The following is a 24,148-nucleotide window of genomic DNA, read 5'->3' as shown; positions in this document are numbered from 1 at the left end:
AAAAATGAACGACTTAGCCTCTCGGTTGCTGCCTCTACGCTCGCATAATGTCCTGCAGTCAAAATGATGGTCATGACAGTTCTGACACTGCCTGTTATCCCACAGCTACAGTTTCAGTCCAAGCATTACAGATGGTTGCTTAGGAACACTGAGAGAAGATATTTGGTTTGCAATTTGTTTAGACAACCCATTAACACTCCTAAATATCCAGTATCTAGGAATGCAGACAACATCACATTTCTGAAGGGGAACTGTTTTTCGTCAACGAAGCAGCTGCTCTAAATGTAACCACTTCTCTGTTTCACAGTTCAAACAACTGCACACCCAAACAAATAAATCTTGTCCCCATGTAACAAACTAACAGCAGAGTTGAGCTGCAGCTGTAACCCATATATCCAAATAACTACAGTACAGTACTCTACAAGTTGAAAAAATTGTAATATTTTAACAACTTTTCTAACCATACAGTCATTATTCATATCCTCTATTTATCGAAGAGAGTGAAGAGTTGTTTTTCCTTTTCCAGTGTGTCAAATAGATCATTTGTACCATAGTCATAACAGCAACTTTCCTACAGCTGGAGTTGGAGAAGTAGATTCTTGATATTAAAGACACAGGAAGGGTATCTATCAGAGTCTAATTTGCTATAATAATGATTATAGTACAACATTTCCCAAGAGATTAAAGGTTGTTTGATAACAAGAAACTCTACCATTTAAGTTATTAGTGTTACCATTGCCAATGTAAAACATTTTGTTCTGAAAGAATATGAGAGGATTCCTACAGACAGAAGTTAAAAAACAGGACCTTTCTGCACCCACAGAAAAAAGTGACAGAAACAGATGTTTAATGAATAAATACATAGACTAAAAAAGATCCCTCTGAACAGAGGTAAAATAATTTTCACCTCTGTTCAGAGGGCTAATCTCTGCTCAAAGTTATTGGGTTTGTCAGTTTAAGAAAGTTGCAGTGATTGTCTGAAACAGCTGTCAAGGGGATTGGGGAGCCATCAAACTCTCTGAAAAACAGTCCTGTCCTGAAGTGTACTGTTGACTCTAGGGGGGCTGAAAAGTAAAATTAGGACAGGCTGTGGAATCAAACCACAAACCACTGCACAACAAATTTGGTTATGAACTATACATACATATAGCATTAATAGCTTTGGGAGAGTGCATACCTTAGACCAAGCCAATAGTCAAATATTATAACTCCAGTTTATAAAGGATGGAGAGTTAATCTGAAAACTTCCAAAGCTTTATTAATTAAGACTAAAAAGTGTCACCATCATCCTTGTACATTTATTATGTACTTCTAATTTGGAAAGATTCCCCATACTTAACATGCATTTGTGAAAGTAAGTAAATGTAACCATCATGCACATACAGTTTGTTCAAATATAAAATGCCCATACTGTTTAAAGGGGACAGCTTTATATCAGAAACTATCGTTCCGAGAACTGTACGTCCAGAATTGATATTTGATGTATGCTTCTTTAGCTCATTCTACATCCTTTCACCGAGCTCTATGAATATAAATCCTGCAGGTTTCCTCTCTTTTATCTGACAGCGATACACGGCTCAGAAAACAACTCCTTCTGATCTTTTTTGTAACACTTAATCTATCAAAATGTTGGTCAGTTTTGTGAGAAATTGTAATATTTGCCTCTTAACTGCTGACAGTTATAAAATCTGACAGCTATTGGATATCAGAGAAAAGTAAGCATCTCCTGTGAGGTTTGTTTGAAAGACTCAACTCCTCATTTTCCTGCTACTCCTGGTTAGCTTTGAGACATTAAGTCCTTTACATCAGCCAGACAGTTATGTAATAATGTGGGCAACTTGGGTTTATCTTGGCAATGCAGATGAGTATCATTGGGATAAAAGTGAAAACAGATGCTATTTATTACAGTTATTAGGTAACATAGCAACAATATTAGGCTTACAGTGTTGATAGATACATAACAGTAGTTAATGGCAAAACTGTAAATCAAAGGTACTCTCTTATTTTATATTTATTTCTATTTCTTTCAGCCAGCGCAGTGACTTCATTTCAGTCAGTGAACCTGGGTGCAAACTGTCTTAAATTCAACTTCAGCTGTCATTTGTTATGGCTTAATTTGAATTTAATTTGTTTTCTACCATTGTTGAGCATTCCTTTACCGTGTTGTTTACATTTCACTGAATTTCCCCCTGGCAGGGAAAAGAGGCTCACTTAACACAACGTGACCCTGGAGCCTCACAGCACAGGGAGAGAACTGTGAGAGGTCGTTGAGTCGTTTAGCGTGAGGGCGAGGGATTGAATGAGCCCATCAGTGTGCGGACTTGAGCCTCAGACATGCAAGAAGTGAGGGGAGTCTGTGGTGCTTGAAAGCAGAGGACTTTGTGCTCTCGAACTGAGCTCAAACTGTGAGAAAACTCATTATATTCTAGCAATAATCTTGAATTTCCCCTAAACAAACCACTACGTGTTATTAAGCACAAAGTCTGCTGAATGTCCCCCTTTTTCTTACTCACACATGCACTGTTTATCTGTAATCAAAAAGCCTCTTCAGCATTTATTGAGGAACAGAATATCAATGAGCTCTACTGTAAGGTCAATGTGATCCTTGACCTTATAATAACAGAAGAAAATGAGGCAACACCAGTGTATCAGCAGAAACACTTGAAGTCTGGCAACAAGAGAAACAGAAACCAGAGGGAGATTAAGTAGAAGACAGATGAATGGAGGAAGATGGATACAGAGGAAGTCAGCGTGGTAGACGATTACATTTTTTCCTCTTCTCGTTTGCCAAACTGGAAAACCTCATCACCTCCATGTCTTCACACAGAGTCCTCATCTTCTGATGGAAATTTAAAAGCCAAATAATGCTGTCACTGCCAATTAGCCACAATGGGTAAGTCAGTGACGTGCAAAATCTGAAAAATACCTTCTGTGATTGGTATTTTAACTGAAAACAGACTTTCACTGCTCCTTTCAACCACCTGGGAAGCTGTCTAAAGATGTGAGAGAGTTTTAAGTACACAATCGGGAAAACAGATTCGCTTTGATCAGGTCCCATGGCAGCTTTTACTTCTTACCCTCTTACTGCATGTTGGGTTTCACTTCAGCATCTATTAACTTCAATATCAATAACAAAAACATGTGCAGAATGTCCCTTACCAGTATGACAAGTGCAATTTTGTAGTTCCTTCACAGCTGGAAAAAAATGAATTCTGTTGTTATTCACATTTTGTACATGTCTTCATTTATTCTATCCTATATATTAAACATATGTGCTGATGCAAAAGTTTTGTTGGAGGACATTCAATTGTAAGTTTGATGCGTCTAATCATAGAAAAGTAAGTCTTAGGAGTGTTGAATTTCAATTCAGACCGTAAAAAAAAAAAAAGAAACGAAAACACACCAAAGGGTGTTTGGGTGGGCACTTGAGATTCAGCACCTTCAGCCACAGCCTCAAGTGCTCCTCATCTTAAGATGGTGTAGGCTGCCTCACAACCCTCCGACCTCCCCACTTGATGCTCAAACATTGTTGTTTTAACTGTTTTGTCTTCTTTATCAAATTATTATTCAACTTTTAACTACGCAATATAATGCTGGACATCGTAACAATCTTATTTTGCCCTGGCTAGCTGGTTAGCTACGCCATTAGCTCTACATTTGGTTGTTTACAACACAAAACATTTGTAATTCCAGTCTTAAACAGATATTTGATGGCAAAATGAATAGCAATATGGTACTGCCCCAGTGCCGGCAAAAAATAAAATTAATAGAAAACAAACATTTATGTTTTATACAGTATGTACATACTATGTTTTATCTACTAAAATTGGAGGCTGATGTCCATTATCACATATCTTTCTAATGTTATAGACGATGGTACCATTATTTCACTTTTTTTTCCTGTGAAATAATACATTCACATGGGCTGAGAAGCTAACTTGCCACTGAAATCTAAATTGCAGAATGTACATCTTGGATTTATGCATCAGGCTGCATGGTGGTGCAGTGGTAAGCACTGTCATCCCACAGAAGATGGCTGCTGGTTTCAATCCCTGGCCGGGACCAGGAGCCTTTCTGTGCAGAGTTTGCATATGTGGAGTTTTCTGTGTGGAGTCCTGCAGCTTCCTCCCACAGTCTGAAGACCTGCTGGTTAGGTTAATTTGTGACTGTGAATTGTCTCGCCCTGTGATCGACTGGCGACTTGACCAGGGTGTGCCCAGCCTATCGCCCAGTGACAGGATATAGGCTTCAGTGACTCTGAATTTCATAAGGTGTGTAGATAACTGATGGATAGATTTATGCCTTTTCTGTGTTCTGTGTTGTCATAAGGATTGCCAGATTGATGGAGGTCATTGAATTCTTAAAGAAGTAAAACATCAATGAAGTAGATTGTATTTATTCTCTTCTTCTTAACTAAATCTCCTCTGGGTCTGTACGTAGATGTCTAATTGAAGTCTGTCAGTCGAATATGGGGATATCTCAGCTGCTCTGTAACACTGATACGATTATTTGTTTCATGATGAGGGGAGTCTGTGTTTAGACTCAGGCAGGATGATAAACAGACACCAGACAAGGATGAGATTGTTTATAGGATGAGTAAGAATGAGTGAATCTGTGGCTGTTTGTTGCTCTTCGACCACATGCTGAAGCTCATCAGTGTTAATACAAATGTTTCCCCCACTAAAGACACCCATAAAACTGCTTGGACTCCACCACATGGCACCAGGTGTTATTTACAGATCATATAATGTAGAATCAGGAACTGAACTCTTGGTATTGAGGCCCCTCTTCTTCTTCTTTCACTGCTAATGAAAATTGTCTTTTCTGTTTCAAGGATTCCTCGACTGCTTCAACATCGACACAAAGAGACACAGGATCATCAAAGGTCCCAAACAAGCCCAGTTTGGATACACTGTTCAGCAACATGTGGCTGCTGGAGGGGAGAAGTGGTAAGAGTGTTGTATAACTTACACACTGCTGCTTTGCAAAAATCACAGCCTATTGATTACATGCATCTGGAGTCATATTACAATTTGGTGTCTGCTGATAATTGCCTGTCGTATCATTTGGTTTGGCAAATGTTGAGTACTAAAACCACTCATTGTATTTATTTATTGTATCTGCCGACCTTTTAGTTTAATACCTCTTAAGAACAGGTAAACTCCCAGTGTTAAGTGGTCACACAATAAAGCTGTCTATTATTATGATGTGCATATTTTTAGGTTTTGTAAACTACCTGGATTAACCTCTTTGATGTACAGCTGAGAAAAAGAGACCACGTACATTACGGCTGTAAAACATGCTGACAAGCTCCACTTCTGTCTGACTTGGCGCCGAGACATTTTTCCTCAGAAAGACAGTGATCTACTGTACCTCTCCTGTGGTGTGCAGATTTTCCTCTGAATCATTTTTGCTTACAACACAAACTGTTGTTCTGTTCTGGACACATCATCTTCATCATATTACCTCACTGCACTAACTCTGTCCTTGTGCACACTGTTATTAGGCCAACTGGCACCGTGTGGTGGCCAAATTTAGTTTCTGGCGTCCTCAAAAAGTCTCATAGCAAGCACTGCAGGACTCATGCTGAGTTCCAGTAGTGCTTCTGTGTGTCTGCAGATCATTAGTTTTGTTTATATGTATTTGGATTATATGTCTTTTTTTTCTTTTTGATGGCCTCCAGACAGGCTTCACCAGGAAATTGATAGCATTTGTAGTTTGTTTTTTAAAATGCTTAAAATATTTTAAACTCTGCTTGGTTACATGCGTGTCCACCCTCCAAACTATCCAGCTGGAGATCATGAAAATGACCACGAGTGATTGATCAGAAAACACTTATATTGAAGGACTTTAATTGTTTTTTTTAATTACCAGATCTTGTTAATTATCCTCATGAATAAAAAGTACTGAAGGTTAAACCAGAAACCAATGACCAGTCGTGTGGCTTTATTTTAACTTGAAACATAAACCATATAATAAGTGTAACCCAAGTTTTATTAGCTTCCTTAATCTGATTAATGCTATAAAAACTTTGTGGGAGAGCTGGATTACGGCTCATTAAGGAAATAACGCTCATGATTTAATTCAAAGAACAGCCTCTTTGTAAAATTCTATTATTTACATTTTGTGCTTCCCCATCAACATAATGGGATCAGTGTGTGTGCTGGAATTACCCCACTGCACTTACTGACCTATACTGATTGTTTTTATTGTTGCTCAAGGCAAGTTATCCATCCTTCATCGGCCTCAGGCAGTCTATAATATAAGGCCTATAGTGTTTGTGTGTGGTGCTGTGAGTGAAAAGAGAGAGGTTAGTGTGTTCATATGGAGAAGCTTTTGAATATTGCACTTGAAATCACTATACTCTGCTGGCTGAGAAAGTTTCAGACCACAATGTTTGTAACAGACCTTTGAGTCAAAAGAACTAGAAAGTCCTTCATTGTCTGTAAGTGTGGTCTGTCATTTAACTTTTTAATCCCAAGTTTAGCTGCAGATCATGAGGGTGGGTCAGTTATAGAGGGCAGTGGCTTGAAGCTGTTTGTGTTAGAGTTAAGACTTTGTCTAAGGATAGTGTTGAGAAACAGGCATGGGCCCAGTTCAGGTTGAAGGCTAGGTTTGTTATGGTTAATGATGTCTGATGATTTTATTTTTTTAGGGAAAAAGTCCCCTATAGAGGCTCATACCAACAGTAATTTGATCCTACTCACAATGTGTTTGAGGCCAAAGCCTGATCTTCCTCTGTGCCAGAGACAACCAGAGTAGTCCAAACACTATAAAAACTCATCATTGAGCCAAATAGCTTCACTCAATGACATCTTACGTCATTATAATGAACTTATAGTGCTGTAGTCAATGAATGCTCACAAACACATTAAATGTGTATTGTTATTTATCAGAAAAAAATACTCCCATATAAATGCTGTTTACGTACGATTAAGAGATGTGTTTGGCAGAAGCAGTCTGCAGCTGTCTCTGTAAATATCCAAGCCTTTTAAAAAAGTCCATTTATGACCATTTTTAAAGATCCACATCTTTAAGATCTTTACATTCTTATCTTAAATAGGAACCATGCAGAGGTAGACGAGGTAAACACAGTTTTCATAAGATTCCCTGGCTGATAACATTCAGATAACAAATATCTCAATCCCTATGCCCTCAGGTTAAGGTCAGGACCTGCACACATGTTGTTCTTACTGTACAGGAAACAGACAGAGTCTTCTTGGAGATATGATATCACTTTAAGGCTGATTTATGTTGGATAAAGGTTGGATAAAAGTTAATGCTGCATCAACTGAGATAAATGTCTGAGTACAAGTTGAAAGTTGCAACAGGATCCAGCCCATAGAGATAACAGGATTCTAGCACTTTTAACAGGTGTCAATACATCTTATAGTAATGTACCTTTATTCATGAGTAATAAAATACTTATAGAGTGGAGGAGTTTTACTTTTGTGGAAGGTCTATATAACTGAAGAAAGAAAGAAAACATGTCTTTGAATGCATCTTATTTCATCTATGTTGGCAGAGTTATAAAGCATTGTTTGAGTATTCTTTCTATCAGTGTACAGTGACCTACTGTCACAGTGTGATACCTCATTTGAGTGACACCTTGGTTTTGACCGTAGAGACAAATGAGTCATCCAGTGGAGTTTAGTTTAAAAGGACTGTTTGGTCAGTGCAGCAGTGTGCGTTGGTGTTGGTATGTGAACTCACAGCTGCAAGCACAAGCTCAAGTGAGACTGTCTGTATATTTGTGTGCGTGTCTGTGGAAATGTGTGTGTGTGTGTGTGTGTGTGTGTGTCTGTGAGTGTGCCGTACATAGACAGTTCTCAGCTGGACTAAGGAATGTGGGAGGATCTGAGAAAGATGTGAAAACACTGATAACTGAGTATGAACAGTGCATATTATAATAATGAAAATGAAATATTCCAATATTTTACAAGAGGAAACTCGACATGATTACAGAAGAACTCACAAGTAATAGCAGAAGTATTTTCAGTAAGCCTGAAATACATTTAATAACGTAATAAGGTCTGTTGAATGCATTCCAGTGCTAAAATAGGACAGACCTTCCAGTGTAAGCTAACTGTTCTGTACCACGGTATACCATGTAATGTCCATGAACTATATGACCAAAAACACAATATAAAGTGTGATTTAATTGATATAAAGTGAATCACGAGTGCAAGATGACGAAAGTGTAATGAGAACCATTAAGTGAGGCAAGATCACGTCAAGTTAGAAAAACTCAAATATACTGTAAATCACTGTAAAAGTGTAGAAATACTATAAACAATGAAACAATAACAATATGGACGAAGGGGAGCTGCTTGCAGAAGGTTTATCCATTATCTGTACTGTTTTCCATTCAGGGTCTGGACAGGCCGTCAGTCTATCACAGGGTTAACACATAGATGGACAACCAGACACACTCATACCTAGGAAATTTAGAGTCACCAGTTTACCTAACAGGCCTGTCTTAGGACTGTGGGAGGGAGCCGGAGTACCCGGAGGGAGCCCATGGCATGTAGAGTATAACTGGTCTCCCATATTGTTCTCCTGCTACAACATTAAATTCTTCAGCAGTCAAAGTATTTCGGTTTGGGTTCAACTATAGCGGCTATGGATTGTTATATCTTTAATATCAGTCCTAACTTGGCGAAATGTTGTGAGGAATGGCCCTTTATCTGACAGCTTTAGAGTTAGATAATATACTGAAGGACTAACTCCATTATGTAGAATCAGCAGAATTATACGACTGTGTTTCATACCTTTTTTTTAATATGTGTTTAGGTGAAGAGTTGAGGAAATAACTCATCAATTAAAGAAATTAAATACAGTAATCAAAATAGTACTTACCAGTAATAAAGCCTCCAGCACGGGCACTTTTCTCTGCAAACTTCTCGAAGTATATTTTCAGTCCAAACATTAAAATACATTCTCCTGTTATTTGAACGCATCATTTAAACCTTATTATGCAAGCCCAACAAAAGTCCTCTTGAATGTGGCAGCTATAGGCCTCTTAATTTTTCCTAATGTAGACCATAAGACCCTACACGATGTAATTGCACCCAGACATGTACCTCATCTGGTACATAAAGATCAGTACTCATTTAAACGTTGTCCATAAATGGGAGCCCATCTAGATCAGTGACGCCTTCTTGTGGAGTCTTGACAATGATATGAACAGTAATGAATTCAAATCCACGTGTCTCTGATTTCCATATGTGTCAACTCAGAGGTTTAAGACGGATTTGTGTTTTGTTTTCCCCTTGAGGAAACATTTAGATGAGGCAATGATCACTGCACATAAAGACTGAATCTGGTCTTTTGATGGAAAGGCATCTTTGAAGTGTCACACAGCAATGTCAGCAACATGTGCCCACCAACTGTCAGCTATTTCTGCTGATTTTGGTGGTTTATGTGTTTATGTGATAGTCTGTGAGTTGTGTTTGCTGTATTTAAAAATAGAGCTTTTCACTTAGATCGGTCAGTAACTAAACAGTTTTGTGTTATTCACCTGTGCTAATAATGGCAATGGACGATGTTTCCTATCCCTGGCCATTCATGCACTGTGTTTTTCTTCCACTTTCCCCTTGAGTGGTTTAACCTCATCTGAGTGTTTTAATTGATACAATTATTGATGTTGCCTGTGTGAGCTGTGTGCTTGAATGCAGCGCTGTCAGCTTTTCCAGGCTTTTCAGAAGCCTCAGCTCTGTTTGGATAGGAACAGGATCACAGCTGGAAAGTGACTCTGTAAAAAAAAAAGGAAAAAAAGGTTTTATGACCCGATCCTGAAGTAAGACAGGCATGTTGCTGAAGTCAAAAGGCTTTCTTTGAGGACCAAATTAAGACAGCAGTGTTTTTTGATGTTGGTCTGCTAGGACAAGTTATTTACAAGAGCTTTCATGTATCTCAGATTAAAACAATCTGTGTAAAAGAGTTTCTCCTCCTTAGCCAAGCATGTGGTAAATTGTAATTAACGCTTTAAATGACCAAGACCACTGTATTTTCAGTCCCTTTAACAAAGACATAAGAAAGGTTAGACCTCTTTGTCACTTCTGTTGACAGTATCTGTCCATACCCACTGATGGAGCTACCAAGTTGAGAGGTCACCGTGTCAAGAATGTGTCATTTCCTCACGTGTCGGCTGAGCATAATGGGGCTCTAAACACTCTGCCAGAACTGATGCTCTTTGGGGAGTTGAGAAGAGGCTGCATCACCTCACATTGAGTCTTTAAACCTGATGGGTTACACGGACCCACATACTTGAGTCATACACCACAGAAGCCTCCCACCTTCTATTTCCACTGTTTATTTTTCTACAGCTGCACCAGGTCCCCTCAATGGAGACTTGACCTTTACTCCTGAGCTCAGCACAAAGAGCTACAGGGAGTCTGTGAAGTCTTTCACCACTGGCTTTAAATAGCGTTCCTTTTATTCAACTCATTCGCAAAGCTGCAAAGAAAAAGTGCCTTTCCGCCTGCTGAGCTTGTGGGAAGCGTAATTTAATCTAGTTAGTTTAGTCACAACACTCAAAGTCATGTGATTGTAATGGCTATATTTTGGTCTTAAAGAATCTCCCACAGTTTAAGTGAGAAGACAGAGAGCTTTTACAGAGTTCAGAAGCATTAAGCTCAAAACAACAACAAAACAATACTCTACAGAGAAGCTAGAAGGTCAGCGAGGTCAGGCTCAGTGATGCTTTGAGCTAAATGCTAACGTGAGCAAGCTAACATTCAGACAATGACGAATTTGACTAGCTAAAGGCAAGTAAGGGATGCATTCCATACAATATACTTTATTACCCGGCTTTCCTACTGATCTTCCGGTTGTGTAAGAAGCTTGATTCTGATTGATCGAAACCCCTTGACAGCGGTTATTAACTTTCAGTAACAAGAGCAACACCAGAGTCAAACTGATGGTATGCATTCATGTCAGAACAATCCACTGAAAAGAGTTCCGTCACATTTAACAAGCAGATAAGAATCCATCACCATGGAACGCTAACTGACGTGAAATCACTGGGATTATTTTTTAAAAATGTATATATAAATCATTTTAATCAATAAAATAATATTTGAATCAATGTTTTTGACAACATGTTTGTATTTTAAGTTAGTAGCCGGGTAACTCCACCCTATCGGGATTCTTTTTCCCATAACAACCTGCTAACCATACATTATCCCTTACATATCCGCAGTATACTTGGTAAGCATGCTAACATGCTCACATGGCCAACAATGACTGAGCTAATTTGGTGTAGCTATTTCTTACCAAGTTAACTGTAATAGTTTGGAGCATTAGCATGCTAACATTAGCTAATTAGCATAAAATATAGCGTAACTGAGCTCAAAAGGACTGTCGTCAGATTTGTTCCTCGTGGCCAAAAATATTTGTTGAATTATTTATCAACTGGTGTTGCTGTAGAAATAATAAATCAAGGAACAACTTGTGTGGTTACAGTTCATCTGTAAGGTAACATGCGTGTTTCGCAGCAAACATTTTTAAAAGTGCATTTAACAGTTGTGTCAAATGTCTAAGGTGTCAATCGCATAGGAGGAAAAGTAAGAGGGACACCAAAATTGCTCAGATGCATCCTCTGGGAACCATGAATATCTACTCAAATATATGTTGCATCCATGAAGACGTTGAGTTATGCTGTATTTAATAATTTTGGGTGTTTAAGGCTTTTATCATGAAAAAATTGAGAGGACAGCTCGAGTAAAATATGTGACCAAGGTAGCAGCCTGACTCAAGCAGAGATTTTCCATGCCTAAAACTCTCTCTAATTTTTTTTTTTAAGACAGCTCATTGTTTAAGCTGAAGAAGCCCAACATACTTTGTGGGTCAATAAATGAAAGCATCGAAGTTGTGCCTACAAACATCGTATTAGTCATATACTTACCCCGTCACTTGAAAGAAGCAACAGAGATGCTGTAAATGGACTCAGTGGGAAACAATTATGTACTCATTACAATTATTTTGGTTGACGAGGAAGCATTAACAAAAGAAGAGGATATATCCTGTTAATAGAGACAACTGGAATGTGATGAGCAAGCGTGACATCGGAGAAGCACGCTCGTGTTTGGAGCAGGGATGTGGTTTCACAGCATATACATGATTTCCTTCCAAATATGAAAAACATTACCACATTAATGACAGCCTGGGCCTGGGGATGGCTCTTCCTCAAACCCCAAAATCCTGTATTGCCTGGTAACCATGGTAGAAAATATCCATGAATTCATTTTGGTTCAGGTTTTTTTTTTTAGTGGCACTGCCATTCCTGCATGGATGAAACACCAAGACCAGCATTGGACTGTAATGAGCTCTGGAACATGATTGTTTGAACAGCTTCCGCTGAAACTAAGGAGGTCTCGAGGCAGACGTCCAAGTCAAAAGGCAACAATGACCCCCTTTTATCCAGGTAGCTGTATCCTGACCTGAACTCGTGCTGCACCGTCTCCTCTTTCCAAAGGATCACAATAACTGGAGTAATGACCCTCATATTAATAGCTATGAAAATATGTGCACTGTTGGAGTCACTGTGGTGAAAATGACTCCCAGAGTCTGTGAGACTCTAAAAGTTGGCTTCAGGAGTAAAAACACTGAAGCTCATTTCCATATGAGTCGCACTTTGATGTGCAATGATGGACTGTTTCAACAACATTTGCTCTTGTCATCTGTTGCTGCTATAAATTTTCAAATCATGACAAGTGCTAAATTTCCAGTTTATGTGCCCCAAATGCAACAATAATCACGTGTAGAGCTGCAATAAAACTGATTTGTCCATAAAAATGTCCGACCACATGACTCAAAATATAATTAAAAGTGTAAGTTTATTCTTGATCTTGAAAGAAAACCTTTTTCATCAACAGATTCAGTAAACAGACTGTCGAGGGCTTTTTCTCATCTTCTGATCACTCCAAGCACGTTTGCATTACATGTCACATTCACATCATATTCATGCACTGATGGCAAAAGCTGCTATGTAAAGTGACCATTATCCCATTCATACACATTAACGCAATTTTGAACAATTTGGACATCATGCTCCAAGACACTTTGCCATGTAGACCACAGCAGCTGGGATTGAACCGACAACTTTGCAAGGCAAAACCATAGAATTTAGTTTAAAAAATGGACGTAGCACCATGACGTCAGCCTCTGTTCCTGAAGCCCTGTTTAAAGCTAATTGTTGGTGGGTGCCATATTGGAAATGTTGAACACAACCTAACTTTTGTCCCAGCTAGTGTGAGGTAAAGAGGCGGGCCTTGTGCCTTTTTGCTAACAGCTACAGGGTGCCCGCCTGTCAATCATGTCAGGCATGGCATTTTTAGGCAAAACTGGTAAGTTTAATGTCTTGAAAAATACAGTGTTCTTAAAAAAATTAATCTCCCATACAGTGTGTGTCGATAGAGAAATGAGCTATTCAGACATAAACCGTTTTTTGAACCAGGCTGTAAACACGTTTATTATTGCTGCAAAGATCATCTTTTCTGAATGGGTTTGTATGTGGTTCTGCTCAATGAACTGCAGTTTTTACCACTGCATAGGCTTCATAACCAACTATATCGCTGAGCCTCTTTTAGCTTCATTGTAACACTAGTCAGCAGGAGTTTGTCCAGTTGTCTCTTAACTGAATTTCTAACTGATAAAATGTAGCACTTCCTGCAGGGCCACAGTGAGGAGGAGGATGAATTGCATGCAACAAGTTGCTATCACGGTCAATAAATGAAAACATGATTGTCAGGAGAAGAAAGAAAAAAGCACATAAGAGACATAATAACAAATCAGGAACAACCAAATGGCATAGAGGTTTATTTTCACTTTTTAAAAATATATCTGGGGGGCCTCTCCTCTGTTGTTACTATATTATTTCAAATAAATCAGCATATGTTGTGTGTGGTTTTTCTACATTATAAAGTTCTGATAAATATATGCTGGAAGCTTGCTGTTGTCAAAACAGTGTTAAAATGGACAATATATCTTTTTTTCTGCTGTTATGTTTAAGACCAAACTTTAAAGCATGTCAATGAGTCCATTTGACATTTGAGCTGCATTGGTCATGTACAAAGTCTCAATGCCTTTTCAGGCTGTGCTCATGAGACTAGCATGCAGAAGAAGGAAAACATTCTTCGGACTGGTTTAGTGAAAGGCATGAGCCTTCTCTTTTGATTGACGGTCAGATCCTCTCTGTGGACGTCTTGGCAGGGATGTGGTAAATCATGAAGGCTTTTAGTCGGAGAAATAGGTTAGGTCACAAATGTGTGTATTTACCCCCCCTGAAAAATGCTGAATAGTGTTATTAATAAAGCCTTACTTATTACATTATTATCCCTGCCTTTGTTTCCATTGAAGTCATGCATATCAAGTTATGTCATCTTAACCTTTGACAATTACAAGGAAGCTTCTACGTATGAGCCTCTCTCCACTGAGTATTCCCAGAGTGCTTTCTTGGGAAGTTTGGAGCAGTTTTGAATCATGAGCCTGACCTAGAAGTTCTTAACTTTAACATCTCTCCTTCTGTAATTGTGAGTCTTTGACCCAGAAGTCCATGCAGGAGGTTTCTTGTGGTCTGCTTTTGCTATAAAGTGGTGTCGGATGTCTTTCCTTTGGGGAGTTGCTCTTTTGCCCGCTGCCTTCCCTGCGGTTTCTACTTGGACTTGCATAGTTGTTTAAATTCCTAGTTGACCCATTGTATTTATTGAAGCTTTTCCAGGAATGTGATTAGTTTAGGATACAACATGTCAATGAAGCCTTGAATAAGATAGGCTTCAATGACTTTAGGAAAGTAGAAAACCAAACAAGGGTGAAAATAATGCGAGAGAGGTTTCGAGTTGAGAGGTTATACTTTTATTATAGGTCAAACAAAGCAACTGAACAATTAAGTATAGATTCCAAGATGCCAACTTTAAAAAAGCTGGCCTCTTATTGCTAGTTAATGATATAGTCTTTTGAATGAATAGTAGAACAATAAAACACATTTGTTTTTCATTGTTGTTCTCTTTTTCCATTACTTGTTTCTTCAGCGAGATCCCCATGATCCTTCAGCACCGTGTTCTTTGACCTGTATCCTTCAGCCACTGAATTTGCTTTCACTGCTGGTCACTCATCATGTCAGCATTGGTTTAACTTTACTGGAAACTTGGATAAAGAATTGACAGAATCCTTAGAATTCTAAATGACTGCACTTATAATGCAATTGAACCAAAAGTGATGTAGCACTACTACTCACACATCCTGGAGCAAGCTATCTGAAGTCATATTACTCTGCTCAGGATGTGGCATCTCCTCTGAAGTGAGTTTAGCTCTGAAGGGAATCGCAAAATTGATGCAATTAAATATGTCACACATTATTACTAAGGGGTCCTGAAAGGGTGAGTGATACAGTTTTTTTTATACAGCAGCATTCAAAGCTCTTGTGACAAGATTTTAGCTGCTTAGGGAACAAACTAAATTTAATAGAGAGGCCTTTTCATGCACTACAAGATCAAACTAGTCCATCAGCATGAAAAATTGTATATTTCTAAACAGAAATACCTGACACTGGAGAGGGATAGGTGTCAATTAATAAAGTGATTAACACTTTTTAAACAACAAAAAGAGCAATACATTTGACTGGCAAAATAAAGGAGGCTTAGGTTATTCCTAAGTAGAAACCACTTACATATGTACAGGGCAAGATCTGTAAAGAGTTGAGACATACAGGTTTTATCCACAGGGGGAGCCAATATCAACACAAACCAAACGTTTCTCACAGGAGCTTTAACCTTGTTGTTCTTTTTGAATTTGCAATTCACAGTAGAATTAATGGATGTTTTTAAGAAATGTATATATGAACATTTTTCTCCATTGATGCTGATATTTCTTAAATTCACTCTTATTTTAGGTCTTATTGTTTTTTATTGAATCAGTGTTTTCTATTAATTCATTCTAGTAGTAGTTGTAGTTAAGACCTATACATATGGGTTGTTCTGCATACAGATGAAATTAAATCTTTAGCCTGGAGATATAGAGCTAAGGGCAGTCTGAATGTTTCATGTCACAATGATAAGTTAAACCCTGAGGCAACTGGACATTGAACCTTATGACTCAAGTATGGTGATGCTATGAAAATAGTGATCTATTTATTCTGAACATATAACCTGACAAATAGATACATATCACAAGATGTAGCAACAAACCCTTTAGGACTTCCATGAAGATTGTCATTAATGAAACAACACATTTTTTTGTTTCAAACAAAGAGTTCTTATCTCTGAGACACACGTGAGTTATAGCTCCCCTGAAGGACTTTATCTCCTCCATCAGTCCTGAAGTAAACACACAAGGCAACTTACTATTCTCCGTCACATCCAGTCATCTAAAAACCTTTCAGTGACATTTATGAGACCTCACTGACCCCGTGCAGGAAAACCACTGTTAAGTCAAGTGCAGGAGTGACTCCTCAGAGACACTACGTCATGTGAACAGAATGTCCAGCACTCAACAGCTCAGTAGAGGAGTCTTAATCCTGTGGCGGTCTCTGATGACATATTTCCCCAATTTGATTCTCTGTATCATAAAATGTTACATTGTAAATGTTATTTCCTCAGGAAGTGGAGTTGAAGGATGCAGGTATATATTTGACCCTGTGCTTGAGATGTCACATTGGGACATTGGAGGTAGTCATATAGATACCAATATGTACCATGCAATATATTCGCCTATCTCTCATATCATGCAAATGCAAAAATATCTGTCCATGACTCTTTAATGAAGACATGTTCATATGTTTTATATGTGCATGGCGGGAGATTACTAGTTTTACTGACAAGCTTCAGGTTGAAACCGAATAGAGGTGTTCATGAACCTTAAAGTCTGGTGCTGCGGCACATTATTAAACACACAGTTAACTTCCCTGTGTAAATAAATGTTAAAAATCTTCCAGGTCAGCTCGTGTGTTATGTTTGGGTCACTGATGCTACCATTCAGCTTCATATTCCCACAGAGAGTTAGATAATGGACAAAGACATACTCTTAGTGCAACTACTGCACACCCCCTCTCAAATCTACCATGTTATTTTATCGTTCAAAAACGATTTAGTTTGCATTTTCCATTTCACTTTGTTGACTTTTCTATATTTTTTCCTGGTAATGGCATTATACGGTTTACCAGAGCACATTTTAACACTGATATATGAATAAATTGTTTCTATTCTCTTGTGTTTTGCAGGTTATTAGTAGGAGCCCCATATGAAATGAATGGCCCATATCAGACGGGGGATGTTTATAAATGTTCACTGAGCAGAAGAATCAATGGCAATGGTTGCTCCAAACTCAACTTAGGTACAGTATCCCCCAAACACCTTCCCATTCCTTCACAGTAATGGTGTCAGTCATGACTGCACGACATCTGGACTGATGTGTTTGCGTGTGTTGTATCCATGTTTTTCTGTCTGTTTGCTTTTCCGCATCTGTCTCAGTAAACATCATGTTGGCATGTGTGAGACAGAATTGTGGGTACCATACCAATCATTCCACTTTTTACTGTTTTCTGAAATGGTTTATGTACATTTCCACACATGTGTGATACCACACATCCCACCGCATGCTTCTTCATACCGGTCGCACATGTGTTGTGCTGGTTAGACGGGGAACTAAAGTTCTTGTCAAGTGAACGTTTAGATCCAAGGATGTAGACAGCCATTACTGCTGCTCAGACAGTAATAACAAACCAAAGTCCCAGATGGTGGAACTTCTGTTTGGTGTCTGAAGGACAGTGCATGTTTCTATGTGTATTTGAGTCTGTGCATCCAAGATCCTCTCAGTGAGATTCTTTTTCCCTCAAGGAAGGATATCTCTGACCAACGTATCGGAGCGAAAAGACAAGATGAGGCTGGGAATGACGCTCACAGCTAACCCTAAAGACAACAGTTTTGTGGTGAGGATAAAAAGGAAAAAAAATGTTTGTTATAACTTTATATAGGAAACACTGTAATGGTCTTTGCTGCAACAGGTTTAAAAAAAGCAATGGTCAAAATGGACAATCCAACAAAATTGTCTTTTGATTACACGGTTGTTTTTCACTTAGGTCTGTAATGCTGCTGGTATAAATGCTCTCTTTTATGTTTCAGGCCTGTGGGCCACTGTGGAGTTATGAGTGTGGCAGCTCTTACTACAGCACTGGCATATGCTCCAGAGTCAATGCAAGCTTCAAGTTCTCCAGAACGATTGCTCCTGCCTTTCAGAGTAAGCCAGAAAGTATCTTTCCTGTTTTGCCATCATTCATGGACAGTTCTTATTCACAGCACAAGATTATTTCCTCATTTCTAAGCATCTGTTTTCTCCATGTGTGCCATCATGATTGAATCCTATCTTTAAATGTTTTGCAGGATGTGAGACCTATATGGACATAGTGATTGTTCTGGATGGCTCAAACTCTATCTACCCCTGGTATGAAGTGCAGGCTTTCCTCATCAACATTCTTCAGAAGTTCTATATCGGACCAGGTCAAATACAGGTGTGTAAGAAAGGAAGGATTACTTAAAGAAGATAAGATTGATTCTAAATATTTGATAAATTGTAAATACCAGACTTATCATACACAAAAGCCTTAGCATGTACTTGGCCTGTGCTTTGTTCAATAAAGCTTTTTATAGTTGGCTACCATGCCAGGAGGCTTTTATTTTCAGTTATATGTAGCTGTAGTAAGTAGTAAACAGCAAGTTGACTGTGGTCTTATTGATTAGATCACTGTGTCTCTTTGGATAGGTTGGAGTGGTTCAGTACGGTGAAAAGGTGGTTCATGAATTCAAACTCAGCGACTACAAATCTGTGGAGGAAGTGGTGAAAAGAGCTCGCAGTATCAACCAGCGGGGCGGAGAGGAGACCAATACAGCTTTAGGAATCAACATAGCACGGTACGGTGTCTCTATTAGGACGTAGGTGCTTTGCTGCTTTACTGCATCCCAATTCTGTAATTTGTCAAACTAAATATATCAAATTTGTTCTTGCAGCTCAGAAGCTTTCAAACAAGGAGGCCGGCGTGGCGCCAAGAAGGTGATGATAGTGATAACTGACGGAGAGTCACATGACAGTCCTGATCTCCAGCAAGCCATCGAGGAGAGTGAGAAGGACGGCATCACCCGTTATGCCATTGCTGTGAGTCTGCTGGACCTTTTATTCACCTGGGTTGGATGGCTTACGCTTTATGAGTTCCAACTCAGTTTTCTGACGGCTAATAAAATTCCAGCGCAGCATTAAAACTCCATAAACAGTATTGAGGTGACCTCATGGAGTTCAGTCAAAGCAGATCTCTCAAGAGCCGAGTCAAGAATGGTGCCAAAAGCACTCAGAGGGTTTGGAGAGAACCAAACCTAACGCTCAATGGAAGGGCAGTTGAAGGTGTAAATGATATCCTCCAAACCACACGGTTGCCACAGCCGATTCAGCTAATGGCACACTTAAATCCAGCAAGTGGCTTAGCTTGGCATTGGCAGCTAAGCAAAAAGCTCTGAAGTCATTTGGTAGAAAACCAAGTGGGAATGGTGGTGGGATTGACATTTGTGTAAAAATCCGAAATCCTCTGAAACCCTCTCAAAGAGTGCAAATTCTAACCTCTTACAGGGCTGTTAAATTGAGACAGATTTACGACATTGGTTCTGTTTCTGGTCTTATCTTCACAGGTTCTTGGCTACTACAACCGCAGAGGAATCAATCCTGAGGCCTTTCTCAATGAGATCAAGTACATCGCCAGTGACCCCGATGACAAACACTTCTTTAATGTGACAGATGAGTCAGCACTGAAGGATATTGTGGATGCACTTGGAGAACGTATCTTCAGTTTGGAAGGTTTTGCAAGAATCTCATTAAAATAGTATTACGTTACATTCAGTTGGCAATACTTTGGTACAAAGCAACATATCAAAAGTGCTTTTAAAAGTTGGAATTGCATCTCTCTTAACCAACCAAGAAGATTTAAGGTTTGTTCAGTGCTGCAGTGTAAGTCTGTAGGATTAAGCAGCACTGAAATAATTTAGCTGTGGACTGCTCTAATGGCACGTTATCTCCACATATGGGATTTTTTTTTTTTACATCTTAACTTGGACTAATACAAAAATCAGCCAAACACTATTAGGTCATCAAATTACTTTTCACATGGAGGTTGTTTAATGGAATAATCAATTTAAAGATTTCCCCCTAAGCTGTGGAAAACTGGAATTATAATAATAACAATATTTTTAGGATATTTTGCAAACTTCAAATGGGATTTAGAGTTTAACCAATTTGGATTAATAATTTGTCTCACTGGAAATGAAAACCTCTTGTGTCTTACGATATCATACTTAAGTTTTCATTTGGCTTGGTTTGCAACTTTAATTTCTCTGAAGCTGCAGTGGCTAACAGACTTACTTGTTTACACAGGAACCAGCTCAAATGGGACAGCGTTTGGCCTCCAGATGTCTCAGGCTGGATTTTCTGCACATAACGTTGAGGTAAGTCTGACTTCTGCTACACTGTCGCCTTAACAATCTGTCACATTATAGAACAACACACATTGTCTCAATTTGGGGTGCGTCATAACTCCTTCCAGCAACCTGCCATGTATCACTTTCCAGTCCCCCTAAGGGGCCTGCTGTGTGGCCCCAGAGGTTTAGGTCAGCCTGATTTAGGAGACCCCGACAGAGGAGACAGGTCGTTTTCCACTTCAGCCATGCAGTGATGGGTAATAAGACACCGCTTGTTCCCATGGGAAGCATAGCAGTTAGAAGCTGAGACAAGATTGAGACAGTTCTGCTGCAGAATGGGTTGTTTTTCCTTTTTCTTTACCCAGAGGCCTTTCACTGTATCTGAGAGCAGATAGATACAGGTGTGCTGGCTCTGACGATGAAACAGCTGGAACAGAATGATAAGGAATATGTCCTCTACTGTACCTGCTGTTCATACTGTTAAAGTGATTTTCATCCCTCTCTTTCTGTCTCTGCCCAGACATTCGCTGATGTAACTGCTTTGATTTTCCAGTTCCACTTCACAGTTTGATTTGTCAAGGGAGGAATAGATATATCCCATTTATGAGGAAAAATAAAAAACACATCTGAATATGCAGCTGGGTGGCAGAAAAAGCTGGAAATTCAGTCCACAGGGCCAGATTCAAGAGATGCTCAATGACACCGACCTGGGAGTTGAGAGAAGGATATTGGAAAGAATGTGGGGGCTTTAAAGGAGAAAAACATTCCTGAACGGATAACGTTGGTGGATGCAATGAGTGCCAAGTGCCTACTGCGAAGGCTGCTTATGTCATATATTGTCCAGACGTTGCATGCATTTATATGCATAGCAGTCTCTCAGTCAGCTGTATCACGGTTTAACCAAACTGCCTGGAACAATGTACAAAGCTCAGTTGAGATCAGCTGTAGAATTGAGCACTTTTTTTGCAATATTGAATGTTGTATGCAGAAAATATATACAAGGCTGATGTGCCAAAGCGTCCTCTCCAAACTGTCTGTAACGACTGTATGTTTTTTGAAAAGCAAAGCTCCTTCAGTGCATAAAGAGTGAGATCTCAACCGAAGTCAGGAACATGTTCATGCATGCAACTGCAGAAGAAATAGGTCAATGGTTTTTAACATTGAACTGTTTTGGGGTTTCATTCATTTGCCATGGAGACCATTTGAGCCATAACAGAGTCGACCACACTGGCATTATGCTGCTGTCAGAGAGTGACGTTGTGCAAGCGGGGTGAGCACGCAATTCCATCTTTTAGGGAGAATTGAGAGCCTTCCAGCGTATGCTTAAACACTGGAAAATGTGTTGTCTGCATATCGTGTTCAGGAAGAAAAAACTGCACTCATTAAGAAAAGGAACCCTATAATTATAGTGTCACTGATACACAGTATGGTGAACCATGGAACACAGAAAGTCCCCCCTCTCTCCCCCTGTGTCTGAAGCTAATAACACTTACTGTTTTGTTTCTTTGTTGGGGGAGGATTTAAAAACACACTCTGATCAGGATTAAGTGGTGACTTGATTGTGGAGTTAAGAGAGATTTAATTGACTTCCTTGCACACTGTGGTTTGTGATTGTGTGAAAATTGCTGCTTTTGTGCCTGCAGATGAAGTAGCTGTTTATATGTCCAGAATTCAGCTCCACCTGAAGCTTTTAACTTTCTGAAGAGCTCCAACTTTGCTCACCTGCTTTATGGCTTTGTTGCAGGATATATATGCAGGAATAGAAATACAGGGTAAAATGGCTATAGATTAGGTTAGTCAGCATGGACAACAGTAGACAAAGTAAAAGCATACATGGACATGCCTAATGTTTAATGTAATAAACAGGTTTGAGTGTATTTTCTGTAAACTGGGGGAAGATAGAAAGTTATTCTTTAATAAGGAAATGATTACAATGTTTAACACAAGCAAACCAAGTGAGGGGAACTTATCACGAAAATCAACAAGTTTTTATTTATCTTTTGTCGATCAAAGGCATTAAAGTCTGTCACACTGCCATTTACACTAACATCCTCCAGACAGTTGGTGCAGTTACAAGGGAGACAAGTTGTGTCAGCCCTGTTATAAGGACAAACAAAACAAGTACAACATTATTTTTAATCCCTCTTTTCTAGTCATGCTGTGAACTTATAAATTACAGAAAGTGAAAGCAGTGATTGCGTTGAGATTGATGACCTTGCCTCTCTGAAATAGTTACTTTGTAAAATGACACAATCCCAAATACCACTCCCCGGCTCTGTCCCTAGTTCTTGAGGGCTGTTGACTTTGTAGTGTTTTTTAAAAACAGAGCTACAGGTACCAGGGACAAAATCCTCAAAGAGAAAAAGGGACACCCTTTGCTATCTTATTTTTTTCAGGCTTCAAATCCGAGACTTGAAAATAACCATGCTTTCACTTTAAAGTTGCTCTTTACTAGAAGTTCAGTCAACAGCATGTTTCTGAAATGCTGGTTGAAGTAGCCCAATCTTATACTCCTTTAAATCTACATACACTCTGACATTTCAACAATTACAGTGTTAACAAGATTACTTGACAAGATATCATCTATATTATTGCACCTGTAGCTATGTTTCAAGTTACACTGCTTCAGTTTGCAAGCATTGTGGGAATTTTCTTAAACCGCTCTGTTTGGAATCTGTGTCCAGAAATGCTCCATGAAAAGGGTCACTTCTGAAAACAATTGCATGCTTGTATCAGTATGATGTTAATGATACCAATGAGATCACCTGCGCTGATGGGTGAGCAGCAGTGCTGAAAGCTGTATACACTTGATCAACTTGATCTTTCTTGGCGTTACATATGTATGAGAGTAATGTGCTGTACTGCAGGAGAGAGAGAGAGAGAGAGAGAGAGAGAGAGAGAGAGAGAGAGAGAGAGAGAGAGAGAGAGAGAGAGAGAGAGAGAGAGAGAGAGAGAGAGAGAGAGAGAGAGAGAGAGAGAGAGAGAGAGAGAGAGAGAGAGAGAGAGAGAGAGAGTGATACATTTCATTGAATAAGTGATCCACCTATGTAGTTGGTAGTTAGTCCTCCCTCACATTTTGTTTTACCAAGATTATGTGTCACCAAAAGTGGAGTTACACCATCATTAATCTGACGGAAAATAAGGAGAGCCAAAGACATGGACTGTGCTCACACTTGTTTTACTTTCCACAACTGCATCGTCATCGTATATAGTTATAACCAGTTGTGTGCAAGCAGTGCAACCAAGTCCATTTTTGCTACTTTGCTATTTTAATAAAGACTGACTGTATTGCACCACCTCTACAGGATGGGATTCTGGTTGGTGCTGTCGGGGCTTATGACTGGAATGGAGCGGTGCTGAAGGAAACCCGACAAGGAAAGGTGGTCCCTCCCAAGTCTTCATATGCACAGGAGTTCCCTGAAGAGCTCAAAAACCATGGTGCCTACTTGGGTGAGTAAAGGTCAGGTGATTTTTGTTATGCGAGGAGAAATGCTGAGAAATTAATCCAACACTGTTAAAGCATTCTTCCCTTTTCACATACTGGTGTCCTGGAAGAAGCTTTGTGGTTTAACACCTTCTATCCTAGTTGCAACCCATCGTTACAGAGTGTACCCTTGCCCAATTGCTTCCCATCACATCCAGCCCCTTCTTACTTCAAGACCACAGACCTCTGCTTTTACCATCAGTGGTTTTTC

At 39.2% G+C, this 24,148-nt stretch overlaps 1 protein-coding gene across 1 annotated transcript in view; it reads left to right on the top strand.

Annotated features, from left to right (window-relative positions):
* The window catches only part of itga11a (integrin, alpha 11a), a 54,138-nt gene that overhangs the window by 5,793 nt on the left and 24,197 nt on the right, over nucleotides 1-24,148 (top strand). The window contains exons 2-11 of the mRNA XM_034679978.1: nucleotides 4,835-4,949; nucleotides 17,219-17,331; nucleotides 17,835-17,926; nucleotides 18,120-18,234; nucleotides 18,378-18,505; nucleotides 18,757-18,905; nucleotides 19,002-19,146; nucleotides 19,671-19,836; nucleotides 20,410-20,480; nucleotides 23,759-23,903. Coding sequence (XP_034535869.1) covers nucleotides 4,835-4,949; nucleotides 17,219-17,331; nucleotides 17,835-17,926; nucleotides 18,120-18,234; nucleotides 18,378-18,505; nucleotides 18,757-18,905; nucleotides 19,002-19,146; nucleotides 19,671-19,836; nucleotides 20,410-20,480; nucleotides 23,759-23,903 — 1,239 coding nt within the window. The remainder of the gene's footprint in view (nucleotides 1-4,834; nucleotides 4,950-17,218; nucleotides 17,332-17,834; nucleotides 17,927-18,119; nucleotides 18,235-18,377; nucleotides 18,506-18,756; nucleotides 18,906-19,001; nucleotides 19,147-19,670; nucleotides 19,837-20,409; nucleotides 20,481-23,758; nucleotides 23,904-24,148) is intronic.

This window comes from Notolabrus celidotus, chromosome 3 (assembly GCF_009762535.1).
Source record: "Notolabrus celidotus isolate fNotCel1 chromosome 3, fNotCel1.pri, whole genome shotgun sequence".
In the NCBI taxonomy this organism is placed as follows: Eukaryota; Metazoa; Chordata; class Actinopteri; order Labriformes; family Labridae; genus Notolabrus; species Notolabrus celidotus.
The sequence above is the reverse complement of the archived record's forward strand: the minus strand, read 5'-3'. Positions and strand labels throughout refer to the sequence as shown.